Here is a 16,398-nt window from a genome sequence, read left to right as displayed (position 1 = left end):
GTCACAAAAACACTTATGCATGCAGTTTGTCCCCCCCCCCCCTCCATTCACCCTGTGACTCAATACGTGTTGCGTTTTTCTGGTGGACGTCTTTTTCTTCATGTAGACAACTTTTTTTGTAGATATTGTCGCTGTCGAAATAAACAGCACCTCATATAACAAACGTGTATTTTTAACATGTTAAACATACACAAAATGCATATTCGGCATTGTTTACATCGAATAATATTGATTTTTTTAAACGTCAGGTAGGAATCTCCATTCCACTTATCGATATAACTCACTGCGCCCTTTCCTTTTAACCGTGATTTGGCAAAGTTAGGGTTCACAATCCTAGTTGCTTTTGGCGAGTTTTAATTAACACAGATGGATTTCAGTGACAATGTCAGAAATCTCTCCTCAGGTTAAGGTTAACTTTTCACACTGGATAAGCTGATATTAGAGAAATTCACAAAAATTCTTTCTCTTTTTGAACGGATTCATTACCTATCCCTCGCTCTTCTTCCGCTTTCAAATTCAAATTAAATGCATCCTCTATTTGAATGCTGTCTTTTGCAAATTCTCGCCCTCCTTCCATTTTCAAAGTCGAATTAAATGCATCCTCTCTTTGCATGGTGACTTTTGCACATTCTCGCCCTGTTTCCGTTTTCCTATTTGAATTTTCTAATGAAATAATGACATTAGATTGGTCTTATGTTTCACTGCTGTCACCAATAGATACAATGTCACCATAGTCTTCAAACAGCGATAGGGCGGACATTAGACATTTCTCCCATAATTCCTCATTACTTCCTTCTTCTACATCTGCGTTTGATGCTAGAAACTCCTCTGATCCTGTTTTGGATAGTGGGCTAGATTCGGTAACATTATCCGGCGATTTTAAAGTGATACTTTCTGTAGAAGCCTCGCCCTCATCTGCACAGCTTTCATCTGTTGATAGTTCGTCCTCAAAACTCAACATTTTCGCTAGTAATGATTTTCGACTGCTGGTCTTCCTCTTTCGTTTGTTGCCCTGAGTAACGGAGGGTGAGGAACATTCCCAGCCAGCTATATTTGAGGTAGAACTTGAACACTTGGATTGTGTTGAATCTGAAGAGTTATCCGTAAAATGATTTCCTTTAAGACTTTGTGTGTCGCGGAAGCTACTGCTATCTTTGTCGGTTCCACCATCAGTCGGTGATCCATTGGATGAGGATGAGGGTGAGGCAGTGCTTTTTTCGCTGGATCCCGAGCCCGATGGTAGATGTTGTGCATCTACGCTATTGTTAGAAGGCTTCAATTCTTTCAATAAGCCTACAGGAATATTTCCTTGGTCAATTTCATGGCAGTATTCTTTATACTAAATGATATAAATGTTAAAACTTATTAGTAATTTTCATCAACGCTAAACTCTTTCCCCCATTCTATTTTTTGTTTTTGTTTTTGTTGTGGGTTTTTTTTTTTACAAGAGTAGAAAGTATATTTCCGGTTAAATGATTGATGTTTTGTTAAGTATCAAATTGATTTTTAAGAAAAAATGTTTATAACAAACAGTAATTTTCTTGGCAAATATATGATCTGTCATAAATTTGTGCAACCCTTTCTCATACCACGTATCTCCTTTTTTAAATTTGGAGTGGAAAGGGGCATCCTTAACAAATTTAAACTTAAATTTTGCGGTTTCTTTACAAATCATGCAGAACTTTGCTCATATAAAATCAATATATTGTCTGCAAGTGCGATTTACAGGATTGAACAGTTTTCTATAAATTAGTGTGTTTTTCAAATCTTTGTTAAATAAAATTAGCTTCCTTCACAACTTACCATGGAAAGTTTGTGAGTTAGCGGTTTCAATGTTTTAAAAATATCTATATGATTATCACTTGAAATGTTACAATATTTGTGGATGATTATGTGAGGGCAATCATTGAAAACTGAAAGAGCTGGTTGGTTGTGGTCAATTTAACACCTTATAAATCTCCTTAAAAAAAGAGCTTTTTAAATACATAAAGTAAAACATTTAAATTTCAGAGCTAACTTTTATGGAATATATATTCACTACATTATATTAAATAGCTAACCAAATCATTGTTCGAAAACTGGAGGTATTTAACTATTTCAGATAGAGTTAATTACTTCCAATTTTTCAAAATGATTTTCAGTGGCGGATTTACGAGTATAGGAGGCGCACGGGGGCCGCCCCAACATTCCTTACCTTGTGGTCAAAGTTTTAAGAAATATTTGATAGTATTACAGTATATCATATTTTTTTACATCGATCTTATAATATGTTAAGTATAGCTAGAATAACTCAAAAAAGGGTTTTAAAACCTCCAATATCTGAGGTCCCATACCCTTGGCCTTTTGCCCCAAACCTTTTTTTGAAATCCTGATTCCGACACTGTATCTGATGGATAATTTATTTACCACCCATCCTCCATAATTGTCCACAATACTAGTGCTTCTGTAGGTAATGGGAGCGTGGGGGGGGGAATAGTACAAAACGATGCCTATCAACGATTGTTCCAGATTTAACGATAAGACCCAGATAGAACCAGACTTTGCGCATAGGAATTCAAAAGTCGTTGAATTGATTCGTAAACGAGACACCACAGCTTACTTTGCGCAGATTTCATGAAATGAAAATGTTCCCGTAACTTTATGTAAAACCATGCTTGGGAAATTATGACAGAAGCGGTTTCACTCCAGGGTTTTATAAATAAATAATGGAATCGAGATTACCTGTCCTTTAACATGGGGAAAATTGCATAGGGGTATAATAAAATGTAATTGCTAAAATTCTAACAAGGTACAGTCTCCTGAAGAAAAAATCAGAATTCAGTTTGTATTAAAATAATAAAACTAGCTCCACTGATCAGCCACTGCTAAAAAAACTTTAAAAATCATTCCGAAAAAGTAATTGCTGCGATAAAAAAAATTATAACTGAATATCATCATAAATAGCAATAAGATCCATTTCGTTCATGGTTTGTAAAATGTACACGTTTGATAAGAATCTGCAACTTTAAGAATTGTTGATCAGTTCTACAACGGCATGCAGTCATTAGTCAAATTAGGTACATGTAAGTGAAATGCTCACATACAGAACTTTATTCTTACATATTTTGGTGGCTTGATGGTGAAAATTTTACGAAATATACACGGCTCCAATAGGTTACAAACGTACAAATAAACAATAAAAGAACTTTAAGTTCGTATCAAGACTAGTTGCAAAGATTTTGGCATATATAATAAAACCATTAAAACGTTGGACTAAAGGGTTGGTCCCAAATACGCTCCAGTGATCCAGTAACTTTAAAATAAAAAATAAACTGGATTGGGATTGAAATTTACAACATACATTGAGCATATATAATGCAGAAAAAATCGACAATTTTTGTCACGTTAATTTATGATTGATATAGTTATCACGTGGTTGCTGTGTAATAGTTTACAACTAGGGTTGTTAAGACTATTCTTTCATCCTACCTCGTGTTTTTTTTCCTTTTTAACTAACCTTAGTTAAAACGATTCAAAAGCTACATTGTAGGTTATTCAACAGGCAAAAAACAACAAAACTAATTTCCTTTGAGACTCCCTTTTTCATATTTTTAAACGAACGTCGGTGAAGCCCATTGAACACGAGTTATTCTTGTAATTTGTCAAAATGTGTCTGATGATGAATAACATTAATATTGGATCTTTTGTGACTGAAACCTCAATCTAAGATAAATAATTCAAACCTGTGCAGGGACTCTAGTATGTATGCTGCTCATATTTAAGTTATGGTCGATTTATTTTGAATCGGTTTTTACATTGATGTATATGCTCACTTCTGCTGAAATATGGTAATGCAAGAAATGCAGTTTGATACACTTGAGTTGAGAAATTTTATTTCAACTTTTGTGGAGGTTGTTTTGTGATAACTTTTTGCTATAACCATCAATAAGTTTTTCCAGGAGAGAGAGAGAGAAAGAGAGAGAGAAAGAGAGAGAGAGAGAGAAAGAGAGAGAGAGGGGGTAAAGAGAGAAGAGAGAAGAAATAGTGAGGAATATAGAGAGACAGAATTTCGAATTAATCTCTTATTTTTCAACCTTACAACATAACAAAACCCACTTATACTCGTTAATTAATTTCAATCATCTTTGCACACATCGCATAAATCGGATACTACCATACCCGGTAGGATATGTTTGTTATTTTAAGTCCAGCATAGCCAAAATATGCTATACATTGTATTTGCATTATATAGGAAAATTCTTTTATCAACGGTTCGGGAGAATCTAGTTACAATGTAACGTGTTTTGTAAGTATGGCCAATATGAGATCTGTATTGTACAAGAGCGTCAATGCGTCACATGTTTCTGGAACTCACGCGTCACCAAACGCGTGACCCTGTGCGTCATCAGTGACTTTAAGATATTGATAAATAAACACAGGATTACGTGATCGTCCAGCACGTATGGAAAATTAATACCGTTTCAATAATCTATCATTTCTTGTCAGTTCCAGCTACATGTAACTTCAAATTAATAGACGTGTTTACATACACTATTAATCAAGGGCAGGCACGTAGCATCGTTTTGGAAAGGGGGGTTGACTCATTTAAAAAATCTTAACAAGCAAAAGAATTTTTTTTTTTTTAATTTCTTCTCCAAATCGTCATTTTAAAATCCAAATCCCGGGGAGGGGAAAGGTTAGCTGCAGGACTGTAGCTCCCGGTCTGAAAAAATTCGGATGGACGACCTGGGAGCTACAGTGCCTCCCATAGTAAAAAACTGCAATTTACGACGCACAAAAAAATGCGCTAGTTTTGGACTGATTAATCTCATTTACGAACACATTCTGTACAAATCTTCGATCCCAAAAAATTCCTCGGACATTTTACTACAGATGTCGTCACTTCACTTGCTTCTGATAGTCTTTTAAACACCATCAACAGCCCTGTAAACTAAAGTGGTGCAAGTTTGTTTACATTTAAAAATGGCGACTCTCGATCTCGACGTAAATTAACATACTTCTTTTTCCGAGGTCGGTTATCATGTTTAAGAAAAAATCTGAGGCAAGTAAAGTGATGATATCAGTAGTAAATTTGCTGAAGAATTTAATGGTACTAATTATTTTTACAGAATTTGTGTGAAAATAAGGTTAATAAGTCCAAAACTAGCGCAATTTTTTGTGCGCCGTAAATTGCAGTTTTTTACTATGGGAGGCACTGTAGCTCCCAGGTCGTCCATCCGAATTTTTTCAGACCGGGAGCTACAGTCCTGCAGCTAGGGAAAGGTTACAATACCTTTAACTTTAATTTCACTATTCATTTCTATCCTTTCACTTTATTTTTTTTTTTTACATCCCCCCGGCCTCCCTGATGCTGCCACGAGCCTGAATGTTGATATAGCGTATTCAGCATCATGCTGTGGCTTCTAATAGTCTACACTCTAAATTCTCTCAAATAACATGTTTATTGACCCGATATATTTTTAAGTCCCTTAATACTGACCTTGATAATTCAGCCATTTTTATTGATGGGTGAAGGTGGGGTGGGTGTAGGTGTGGGGGTGGGCTTACAAGTCTTAAGGTAGTACAAAACAGATAAGCTAAATTTTTCCTATAATTCAATTTTTCTGAAATTTTTATATTTTTTTCTTTGGAATGAAATCTTTTAATACGTAAAATTTGAGAAAAAAAAATCTGACCTCACAATTTTTGCCCACATCGCCTCAAACCTACCACTGGAATCTCCTTTCAGTAGAGTGTAAAATGAAATAGTCATAATTTTTTATGCCATTAAGTTATTTTTCAAGATATTACAAATATTTGTGTTGCTATTTAAACAGGAGACCTTCTTGTTACTTAAAAATACTGAAATAAATTCTAACCAGTAATTTGAGATCATTTCTCATTCAATATAATGTAAAACTAGTGCTTGTGAATACTCTTTTAAGACGAAAATTTGCAGCACCTAACGGTTTATAAAAAGAAAATGTATAATTCAAATTTGAATAAAATTAAACAGGTTGATTGGCATGACCCTGGAATTAAAATATATCAAAATAAAGAAAATTCATCCATTGGTTTTAGATTAATTAAGGTTTAAGTATGTTTGACGGAGGTATAAATTGATAAAAAAAATCCTAGATGACGTCATCATATTTGACCTTTGACCTGTTGATATGACCTTAAAATTTGTTTGACATAAAGTTTAAATACTGGTGGTGGTTGTGTCAGGTCTTTACTTTGAAAAGAACACAAGTTACGCATTTTTAAATAATATAAGGCTAAATTGCACAAAAATCATATGAACACCATCCAAGTGCATGTTTCAAAATTATCGAAATACATTGTATCCTAAATTTATTTGGCCTTGAGTAATTGATGGGTTTGATTTATATTTTTTTTTCTTAAGATAATGGACAAATTAATTTTGACATCATATTAAGTCATTATTTTGTGTATTTCAGATAATATTTCAAATAAATAATTTCAGGGGTGTTTCGTACTACCTTAAGGACACACGAGCCGTTCCTCAGTTTTATATACATGTCGTTGTCCTTGATATTCAATTCCTTATTTATTAACATTTAAACCTTTTAATTCCTAAAATTAATTTAATACCAGGCTTTTATGGAGCAAGAATATTTTGATTTTTCCTTAAAATAGCATGCAAAATGCATTTGAAGTCAAAGTATATACCTTTAATTGAACTTTTTATATCTAAATAAAAAAAAGTATCATATAACATGAAAATACAATTATGAAATTACTTAGTGGAATTCTTCACATTGTGAGCGACACGTTATTTCTTACTTTCGTTCCTGAAGGGCTTTATGATAGATTTGATCACGCCCCGACCGAAATTATCACCTCATAATATTCAAAGAATGATTCCTTATTACTTATATTTATATAATTTTAAGCCATCATACTATTAAGTATTTAAATATAAATAAGCAAACCCCGCTGGCGCCTCAATTTGGCGTCATTTGTATTATGGGTTATATAGTACAAAATCGATACGTAGTGTTATCACAAGCAAAGACACTGGAAAATGTAAATATTATATAAATAGTGCCTGTTTGGGAGGGTAACAGTTGAAATTGACACCCCGAGAAAACCATTGTCAACCGACGCGAAGCGGAGGTTGACAATGGTTTTCGAGGGGTGTCATTTCAACTGTTATCCTCCCAAACAGGCACTATTTATTTTGTTATACTGAATGTCTTAATTTTTAAGAAAATGTTACTGCTTTCATATAGGAATAACGTGAATTCTACAGCGAACCGTACGCGCATAATTTTCGCTCATGTAACATTTTTTAATGTTACCCGTTGCTAAGTGCGTTGCTAACGCTGAGGGTAATAGAAAATATTATTAACTGCGTCTTAACCAATCAGATTTCAGTATTTAATATGAAAGTATAACAAAAATATATAATGCCTATGGCTGTTGTCTTCGTGGATTTCGGGATCATCGTTCTACATGGTTTAGTAGTTCGTACAGGATATAAGCGGGCTGTGGTTATTTTAACATATACGGTTGTTACCTTAACTTTTCCGCATAAACCAACAAACAAAGCATTTTAAAGTTTTAAAATTACTACTTCACAGATTTAAAGACAGTATACAGTAGCGTTATAGTGCTGCAACAGTGATCAGAAAGTTACCAAGATGGCGCCCATATTTGAACGGTCCGTCGCGAGCTCCTGTAGTCTGGGGATTCCGTCGGTTCTATAGCTAACATTTATCGTTCTCTCCGGCTATACACATGAATATACATGAGACAAGTACTACGATAAACATAGGTTAGGGTGCACCTTTTGTACAGATTTACACTAGGTCGTATTCATGCTTTCCTTAATAAAAACATCAATGTTCAGACGCGATTTTGAGATATTTTGAGCCAACATACACAAACCAAGTTTAAACTGAAACGTGTGTTGACATTGAAGGGGTATGGTCACGATTTTGGTCAAAAATTATTTCTTTGATTTTTATGTTTACAATGCTTTAGTAAGACATTTCTAATAGTCAATCCAAATTTGAGTGTAATTCGTTGAGTTATAAGCAAGTTACAGAGCTTAAAATTCTTTGCTATGTAAGCATCTATTTACATTTTGAATGATGAAGTAAAAATTCCAGTTTTAGACCCAAAATGAATTTGTTAAACGTTAGGAACGGTTTATCTGTGATTAAAATGAATAAAATGATATACAAATCAGATTAAAAACATATTTTTAACTGATACATTGAAACTATGTAAACAAATACAGGGCACGAGCCTTGCTTACATGACAAAGAATTGTGAGCTCTGTATCTTTCTCAATAAAAGACTCTCAAATTTTATTTGATCATTAAGAATGCATTTTAAAAGCGTTGTATATAAATAGTAAAATCAGAAAATTAGAATTTGGTCAAAATGCCCCTTTAAGGTGTACAGATAGTCATGTAATAGATCAATTTAAATAACAGTTTCTGAAAAGAAAAAGGGGGTCAAAACGTCGTCCGGAGAACTTCTTATCCCAGAACTCAACTGGCTATGGAGCGATATGCCCTGCCTACTACAGTGTTACCCATATCAAAATGAAAAATCAATCTCTAAACTGAGCATACGCATTCTACTTAATAACTCACCGTTTCCAGTTCCTCCCTGAGCTTCAGTATGGCACGTTCTCTTGCTTGTATTAAGTCATCTAGATATTGGTATCGTAGTTTCCGGCGCAGACGACATTCCCGAGCGCTTTCCCGAGTTTTCTGGAGACGCTTGTGATCTTCTGCCGTGACCTTCCTCTGAACTTGACCTCTACGTAAGTTTCTTTGCGATCCCTCAACCAAAGTCTTCTTCATTTGAGTAAGTTCGACCTATCGTAAAAAAAATTAAAAAGAGATTCTTTATACAGTACATGTAGTTATTGTAAAGACCAGTTTTTAAATAAAAGTTATAGATTAATTATGTATTTAATGGAAACTCTTTATTTCACTGTATATATAACATTGAATACAGTACTTGCATGCCAACTTTTAGAAGTGTTCTGTCTTAAAAGAATAAAAAAAAATACATGTAGATTAAAAGCTCCACTAATTTTTAAAAACGCTTATGTATATATTTTTGTTTCAAGAAAAATGAAACATTTTTATATTAAAGTGACTTGACACGATTTCAGCCCAATTGTTTTTATTTATTTTTTATTTTGTAATTTTAATAGTCTACAATGGTCAATATGTATGTTTTTAATGCTTTTTCAAAATTTGAAAGTCAAATATCGAGTTATACAGGCGAGTTACAGAGGATAGAAACAAATCTTGAGTCTTCTTATTGTTTACATAGGTGTGGTATTGTAATGAGTTTCAATCAAATGTTGCTTTTTGTTGTTAATAAAATTATTTATGAACACATTGAATCAGTTTATGTTGTTTTTAAAAGTTATTTCCATTATATATATATATAAGACTCAAGCTTTGTCTACATTACAACGACTTCTCTCCGCTGTGTCTCGCTTGTAACATAACTTCCAACATTTCAGATTTTTGTGAATCATTCAAAATACACAATTAAGTAAACTTTTTTTTTTCATAAAAATCAAAAATAAAATATTCATCTCAAATCGTGTCTAAGTCCCTGTTAAATGGTAGAAAAAAAATGCCTATGGAGCTGAAGGATTTGCAAATTGTAGATGTTCGCGTAAAAAAAGGTTTTCCTTGTTTTCAGGTTATATTCATTGGCTTTACCGTTCTCGCAGACCGCAGTATTGAGTCTCTACATTGGGGGAGGAGGGGGGAGAGTGTGGCGAATCTTACAATGGTTACCGACCATTCAGCAATTAACTATCCCCTAGTTTTTTTCTTAAAAATTCATTAGCTTAAAAATCAGTTTAAAGTTGCTTTCCTTTTAACTGTGTGAGATAATGCGTGAACACTACAGCTATACAGAAACAAAGTGGCCTGAAAACAGAGAGTACCAAGGGACGGTGCCTGCACAGTCGATTATAATAGACTGGTCACTTGTACTCAAAGTGTTCAAGCCAGTATGCTTATATATTACATAACCCCCCCCTCCCCCCCCCCCCAAAGTAAATACATTGCATAATATATCTGTATATATAACTATAACCATTATATTCCACCTGTAAGAATCATTTCACTGATCGAGTTGTACCAGTACTTGTAAATCTTCAGTTGTCATAAGCCAGTATAATTTTTGGTCACTGTCCATGTATATTGAAATTTTTTACAAGAGTCATTAACTAAATTGTACAGAGTATCTCTAAATGCCTTATTATGATCACATGAGAATAAAAAATGTTTTTTATCATCCACTGATTTGACTTTACATCTATTACAGTAACTTTCTTGTCGAGGAATGCCTTGATATCGTCCTCTTTCAATATTAAGTTTATGAGCGGAAATGCGAAAACGAGTTAAACTTCTCCTCTGCTCTAGAGATACAAGAAAACTTGAGGGTAATGATGCCACCCCCCCCCCCCCCCTTCTCCTTACATGTGTCAATTTATTTTAGAAATGTTTAATCAGCAAAGTTGTGCCATTTCCTTCAACACATACTTTTTAGTATTTCTCTACAAACCTCTCTAAAAATTGGGTTGAATGGACATTTTTAAAATAAAACTCTAAAATCTAATTTATATTTACACACAGTGTATATTTCGGTAAATTCAAAATTCACAGTATGATAAATAATTATTTCCTATAATCAATTCTGGAGAATGTCCCCCTGAACACAACCCTACCCTCCCCCCCCCCCCCCACCCATCCACCAAATTCATAACCCTAGTAGTTGATTTGCAGTGGTCGCTTAAGTCCCCCTTTCTCTTTAATTTGTTTACCCCTTTCCAAAAAACCCCGAAAATTATTAGATCCGTCCCTAAACAGCTGATCGAGAAAAACCCGAGAAAATTCGAACGTTAGTGTTTCAATAATCCCTGTTGCTGGCTATGTACAACGTACGTTTACATGCAAATATTTTGCAATAAGAAAAACTGATTACAATGCATACATTCAGATATAAGCACGTGTACACATTTACACAGCATGTACATTTAATAGCTTAGATTTAGAGACAGCTAGAGGATCGCATACATATAGGCCTGGGGACACGTACGTTAATAATAAAATTACAAGTGACAATGACAAATCCATATATTTTATGAATAAACCTTCCTAACTTCTGAAAAAAACAACTTATTTTTTATCAGCATGCACAATATACAATAGCTTCCGGCAGACAAAGAACCGAGTTTTACTACCACGCCATATATAAAAAAAATGGTAAGTTGGCTTTATATATAACAATAAAACATTGCAAATCCTTCAAATGCAACATTTCGAAAAAAGATTACAGAATAACAAGCAAATATACTTACGCTTTGGATCTAAATAAGACTGTAATCCGTCCACGTACATAGATGAAATGGTTCCCAATACAAACAACATTGCTATACACTAAACTTGTAATTTGCTCTGCACACTAGATCAAGCTAGTTTGTAGGGGGGTTTCCGTGCCTATTATTAGCAACGCACCGTGAGTCACTGACGCGGATGATTCTAGAGTAGCGAGAGTTATCGATCTTTGGTACCGTTTAACACGGTAAACAAATTATATATTCTTTTTTATTTGGGTCATCTTTTGGGTAAACACGCGATTATTCGTCATTCAAACATCGACAACAAACAAAATATTTTCCTTATTTGGGATAAAAATATAATAGCAAATGTAACATTGGCTGATGCGGTATTTTCTTGATTTATTTGGACAAATAAAAAAGGCGGACCTATGTCAAAGTCTGTAATGAATATTCAGTGAATAACTTCCCGGGTCGTGTCCCTACGAGTTCATGAATGAAAACTTATTTCAAATCATTTAGTTGTCTGTTAATTTCCCCTTTTTCTTCAGGTTTATTTCTTCTCTCTTTTTTATGTTGTTGGTCTCTGTTTGGTTTTTGTTTTGCTCTTTTTTAAAAAAGGGTTCTTAAATTGTTGATATTGCATATATTGCGGCATATTAATGCGCTCAACACTGGGTCGATCAGTCTTTATAAGTTATGTATCCATGAAAACTGTATGTATACATGTATGCTTTAAAAAAAAGTGTACTTGAGCGTGCGATGAGTGCATGTTATGAAAATATTTAACCGTGGAGAAACACGGGGGGGGGGGGGGGGGGGGGGGGGGGGGTAGGGGGGGACTTCGTATGTTTCGTATCTTATACATTTTTGATCTATATGTAAAATTTCCATAATTTTATCCACTCCCTCAGCCCCCGGCGCTTTCTTGTGAGATGATCGGTCATCGTGATATAATTTTGATTGATTACAAAGCCCATTGCAAACTCACATGTTCTATGCCTATATAAGGAAAACTGTCAGAAATGAACGATTGTTTTTTTTTAATAATGAAAGTACAACGAAGAGATTGTTCGTATCAATTGCTGTTGTTTTCAAAAAGCAGGATGGGTTTGTATACTGTAGGCACGTAGCATCCTTTTTGAAGACTCATCGCCGAACTACAATGTATCTTGACAAGCAAGAAAAAGGACAAAATCCCAACACATGGAAAATATCTAAGACATGGGGTGGGGGGGGGGGGGGTGGGGGTGCGTGTTCCTATTGTTTCAATTTCACTCTTACTTTTCTTATTTTCACTTCAATTTTATATACTCGCAAAAAGTATGGGGGGCTCCTTGGTAATCCAAATTTCATACCTAAGTTTAAGACCCCCCCCCCCCCCCACCTTGATGCTACGCACTTGGTATAGTATAGTAAATGTTGTAGTACTAAATACACATAATAAGCAATAACATGGAGAGATTTGAAGAACTGAACCTCCAGTACGATAGAAATCTTACGTATATATATATAGGTACCTAGCATCGGAGTGTGGGGGGGGGGGGGGGGGCTGCCCCTCCACATTTTGAAACCGCAAAGACCTTACATTTGTCCCATAAAACATATAAATAGTGAATTATCATGGAGTTTGTTGCCCATCTCACTTACTTTTTTTAGGACCAGGTAAAAATATTTGAAGTGAAAAGAATTAAGTAAATGAACAGTGAAATTGAAGTTATAGGAATACTACACTACCTACCCCCAACCCCACCCCACACCCACCCCCCGGATTCGAATTTTCATGATTTTGGGAAGTTGTCTTCTTTTCTTCCTTTTTCTTTTTTGCTCTACTAGTGAAATAATTTTGGATGCGTCAGCCCCTCCCCCAACTTTCAAAAACTTTATCTTTATTCTACAGAAATTACTTTTTACAAAAGTTATTATTTAAACAGCCAACATCAAACTTGCTCGGATAGACAAAGTCGACGATAAGCCCACACGTGTCACATTCTAAATCTAAAAAATGCTGGCGCTTTGTTACTACATGTAGCTATTGAGGCTAAAACTCTCGGTAGTACACCCCTGGACCGGCCAACAGAAGATTAATTTCACACCAATCTTTACTAACTTCCTCCCGTGTTTATTATAATTATGTACCCGGAATTCGTTACAGAAACTTCATCCTGGAATATATCAATCGATGTCGATGAAATAATCTGGAGGTCGTTTTGGCATTGATGCTCTGTAAGCATGTGCAGATCTAGAGGAAGTGGGTAGATGGTGGTAAGTCCGGATCCCTCTTGAAATATTGAAATTATTAAAGTCACATACTAGTAGAATTAACAAAAATAATCCCAGGAACATCTCCTTAAATCGTCGGAAAATAAAATTATTCCTTGTACCCCCCCCCCCCCTTTTTTTTCTGGATCCATAATGATGATTATAATTTATTGGTGTCTATAAGATAAAAACTTTTATCAAATTAATGTCAAGTCCCAAAGTTATCACGGAAAATATTCGTATACTAGTACAGTATATCATTAATTTTTCGTTGTCCTTTTTCTTTTTTTAGAAAGCTTTATCCTACACTAAGTAGACTGGTAGGTGAACAAATTAACCATCAAATCTTCCTTTAATTTTGTAGTGTAATATTTTGGCCAAACACTATTACTGAATTTAAAAAGTCCAAACATTTTAGTTTCAAAATTTAAAGCATTCAAATGGAGATAAACAATAGAAATAGATAATCAAGATATCAGCATTCAAATGGAGGTAACCATAGTTTAAAAATGACCAATGATCATCCAACACTATGAAGGAGGCTAGGGGGTCAACATATCATATCTACCTTAAGGAGGCTGGATGGTCAACAGACTAACCATCAGATCTACCTTAAGGAAACTGGGAGGTCAACAAACTAACCATCAGATACACCTTAAGGAGACTGGATGGTTAACAGACTTACCATCAGATACACCTTAAGGAGGATGGATTGTCAACAAACTAACCATCAGATACACCGTAAGGAGACTGGATGGTCAACGGACTAACCATCAGATCTACCTTAAGGAGGATGGATGGTCAACAGACTAACCATCAGATCTACCTTAAGGAGGATGGATGGTCAACAGACTAACCATCACATCTACCTTAAGGAGGCTGGATTGTCAACAGACTAACCATCACATCTATCTTAAGGAGGATGGATTGTCAACAAACTAACCATCAGATCTACCTTAAGGAGGCTGGATGGTCAACAAACTAACCATCAGATACACCTTTAAGTTTAACATAAGATATTTTTAGTCGTATACCAACATTTGGTACAGAAAAAATCCAAATACTTTATAAGCTTTAAAATGTATAATTTTCCCATATCTTTACACAAAGCTTTTCTTCTTAGGGGATAAGAATGGTCTAAAAATAAAAACTATCTAGAGCCCTCTAAATATATCTCATCATACAGACAAATTCTGTTTTAAAAAAACGAAGCGGAATAGAGCTGTTGGCTTTGAACAATAACATTGCAATGATATTAGTATACAGCGCTATGCGCTGACAAATATAGCATCGCCCCTCAGAAGTGTAGCCACAAGGAAACGATTATTGATGTGCTGGGTGATCCCGCGCTATGTTTACTATAACCATTCAGTAAAAAGCAACTCAGGTAAACCAGGTAATATATAACTGTAAACAGGTCAAGGTGAGAGGGTTATATATTACTGAAAGTTTATCGGGACATTTATGAACGCAAAGAGGAAGCATTTTTCTGAGTGACAAGACTGTATGTTTATATAGATGTAGATGTATACTAAGTCTAGATCATAAATTCTACACAGAATAGTCGTGTTTGTCTGATTCCCATGCACTTAATTTCTTTGTTTGATTAATTTCTATATATAAATTGATGTTTGAAATTGCAAATCACTTCATATCATGCATGCAGACAATATTAGAAGTGGCAAAATTAGTAGTAGCTACTCGGTCGCGATGAATTTATCCAATTAATTTTTGTGCACTTATTCCAAGTCAGATAAATACTTACATGTGTACATGTACTTTAAATTTATAATATTCATATCAAGTACACCATTTAAAAACAGAAAATTGCACCTTAAACAAGAAATAAATACAATCTATAATCTCTCTTCTAGAACGTTACTGTTTCTACGATGCGGAACCATCTGTTTAATGGAAGTGTTCCAGATAACAGTCGAAATGCAGTTCAACTTTTGATTGACAGTTATACATGTACTTTCGTACAGAAAAAAGTCTTATGAAAGTTAACTCGTTTTTTTTCTTTTTGCAAAAATTAAAGTTATCTGTTGTTAAAGCTATATATACACATCTAATAAATGCATGTCGGCACCATAACACAGGTATTATAATATATAATCATAAGCACCCTTAGATTTCATTACACCCGATTGCACATGCACCTAATACTGGTTGCCGACACGCATGTACATGTAGCATTCCTTCTGGGCCTTAGATTTAGTGTATAGTAGTAGGGTGCATAAGAACCATTTTAACAAGAGCTTGGACTTTCAGTAGGATGTAAATATATATTTCTTGCGTCAAAACATGTTAAAATGACGCTGGTCTCAAGCGAAATATACACAGATTGCGTAGTCTTCGCTCAAAAGCCAGACAAATCCTGTTGATAAGATTTCAAAGAGTCATGACTGAGTGGCCAGCAATGAAATAGACAGGCCTACGTCACATTGCTGTTTGACACAACTACCCAAAATCCAAGCTCTTGTTAAAATGGTTCTAAATAAAAACTGAATTTCGACTGTTATCTGGGACACTTTCCATTAAACAGCTGGTTCTGCATCAGAGAATCAGAAGCGTTCTAGAAGAGAGATTACGACTAACTTAGAAGGTTGTATGAATGACAGATTTGACAACAGCTGTATTTAAACGTATCACTGATTTATTTCTGGGAAATGAAAACTGTGCATACAATTTATGATGTATATTTTACTTTACTTGCAGAACCCTCAATTTAACTGATCGCAGTGTAAAAAAAAAACAAAAAAAACAACCCAAAACAAACAAACAAAATAAAGGGCCGGGTCATG

General features: G+C 34.7%; 1 protein-coding gene across 1 annotated transcript in view; it reads right to left on the bottom strand.

The window, feature by feature from the left end:
* Positions 1-11,456, bottom strand: part of LOC128162315 (uncharacterized) — a 28,535-nt gene extending 17,079 nt beyond the window's left edge. The window contains exons 1-3 of the mRNA XM_052825466.1: positions 11,354-11,456; positions 8,610-8,837; positions 712-1,339 (exon numbers count right to left, since the gene is read on the bottom strand). Coding sequence (XP_052681426.1) covers positions 712-1,339; positions 8,610-8,822 — 841 coding nt within the window. The 5' untranslated portion in view covers positions 8,823-8,837; positions 11,354-11,456. The remainder of the gene's footprint in view (positions 1-711; positions 1,340-8,609; positions 8,838-11,353) is intronic.
* Between the last annotated feature and the right edge of the window lie 4,942 nt (positions 11,457-16,398).

This window comes from Crassostrea angulata, chromosome 9 (genome assembly GCF_025612915.1).
Source record: "Crassostrea angulata isolate pt1a10 chromosome 9, ASM2561291v2, whole genome shotgun sequence".
Taxonomy (NCBI): Eukaryota; Metazoa; Mollusca; class Bivalvia; order Ostreida; family Ostreidae; genus Magallana; species Magallana angulata.
Note: the sequence above shows the minus strand (reverse complement) of the source record. Positions and strands in the feature narration are given on the sequence as shown.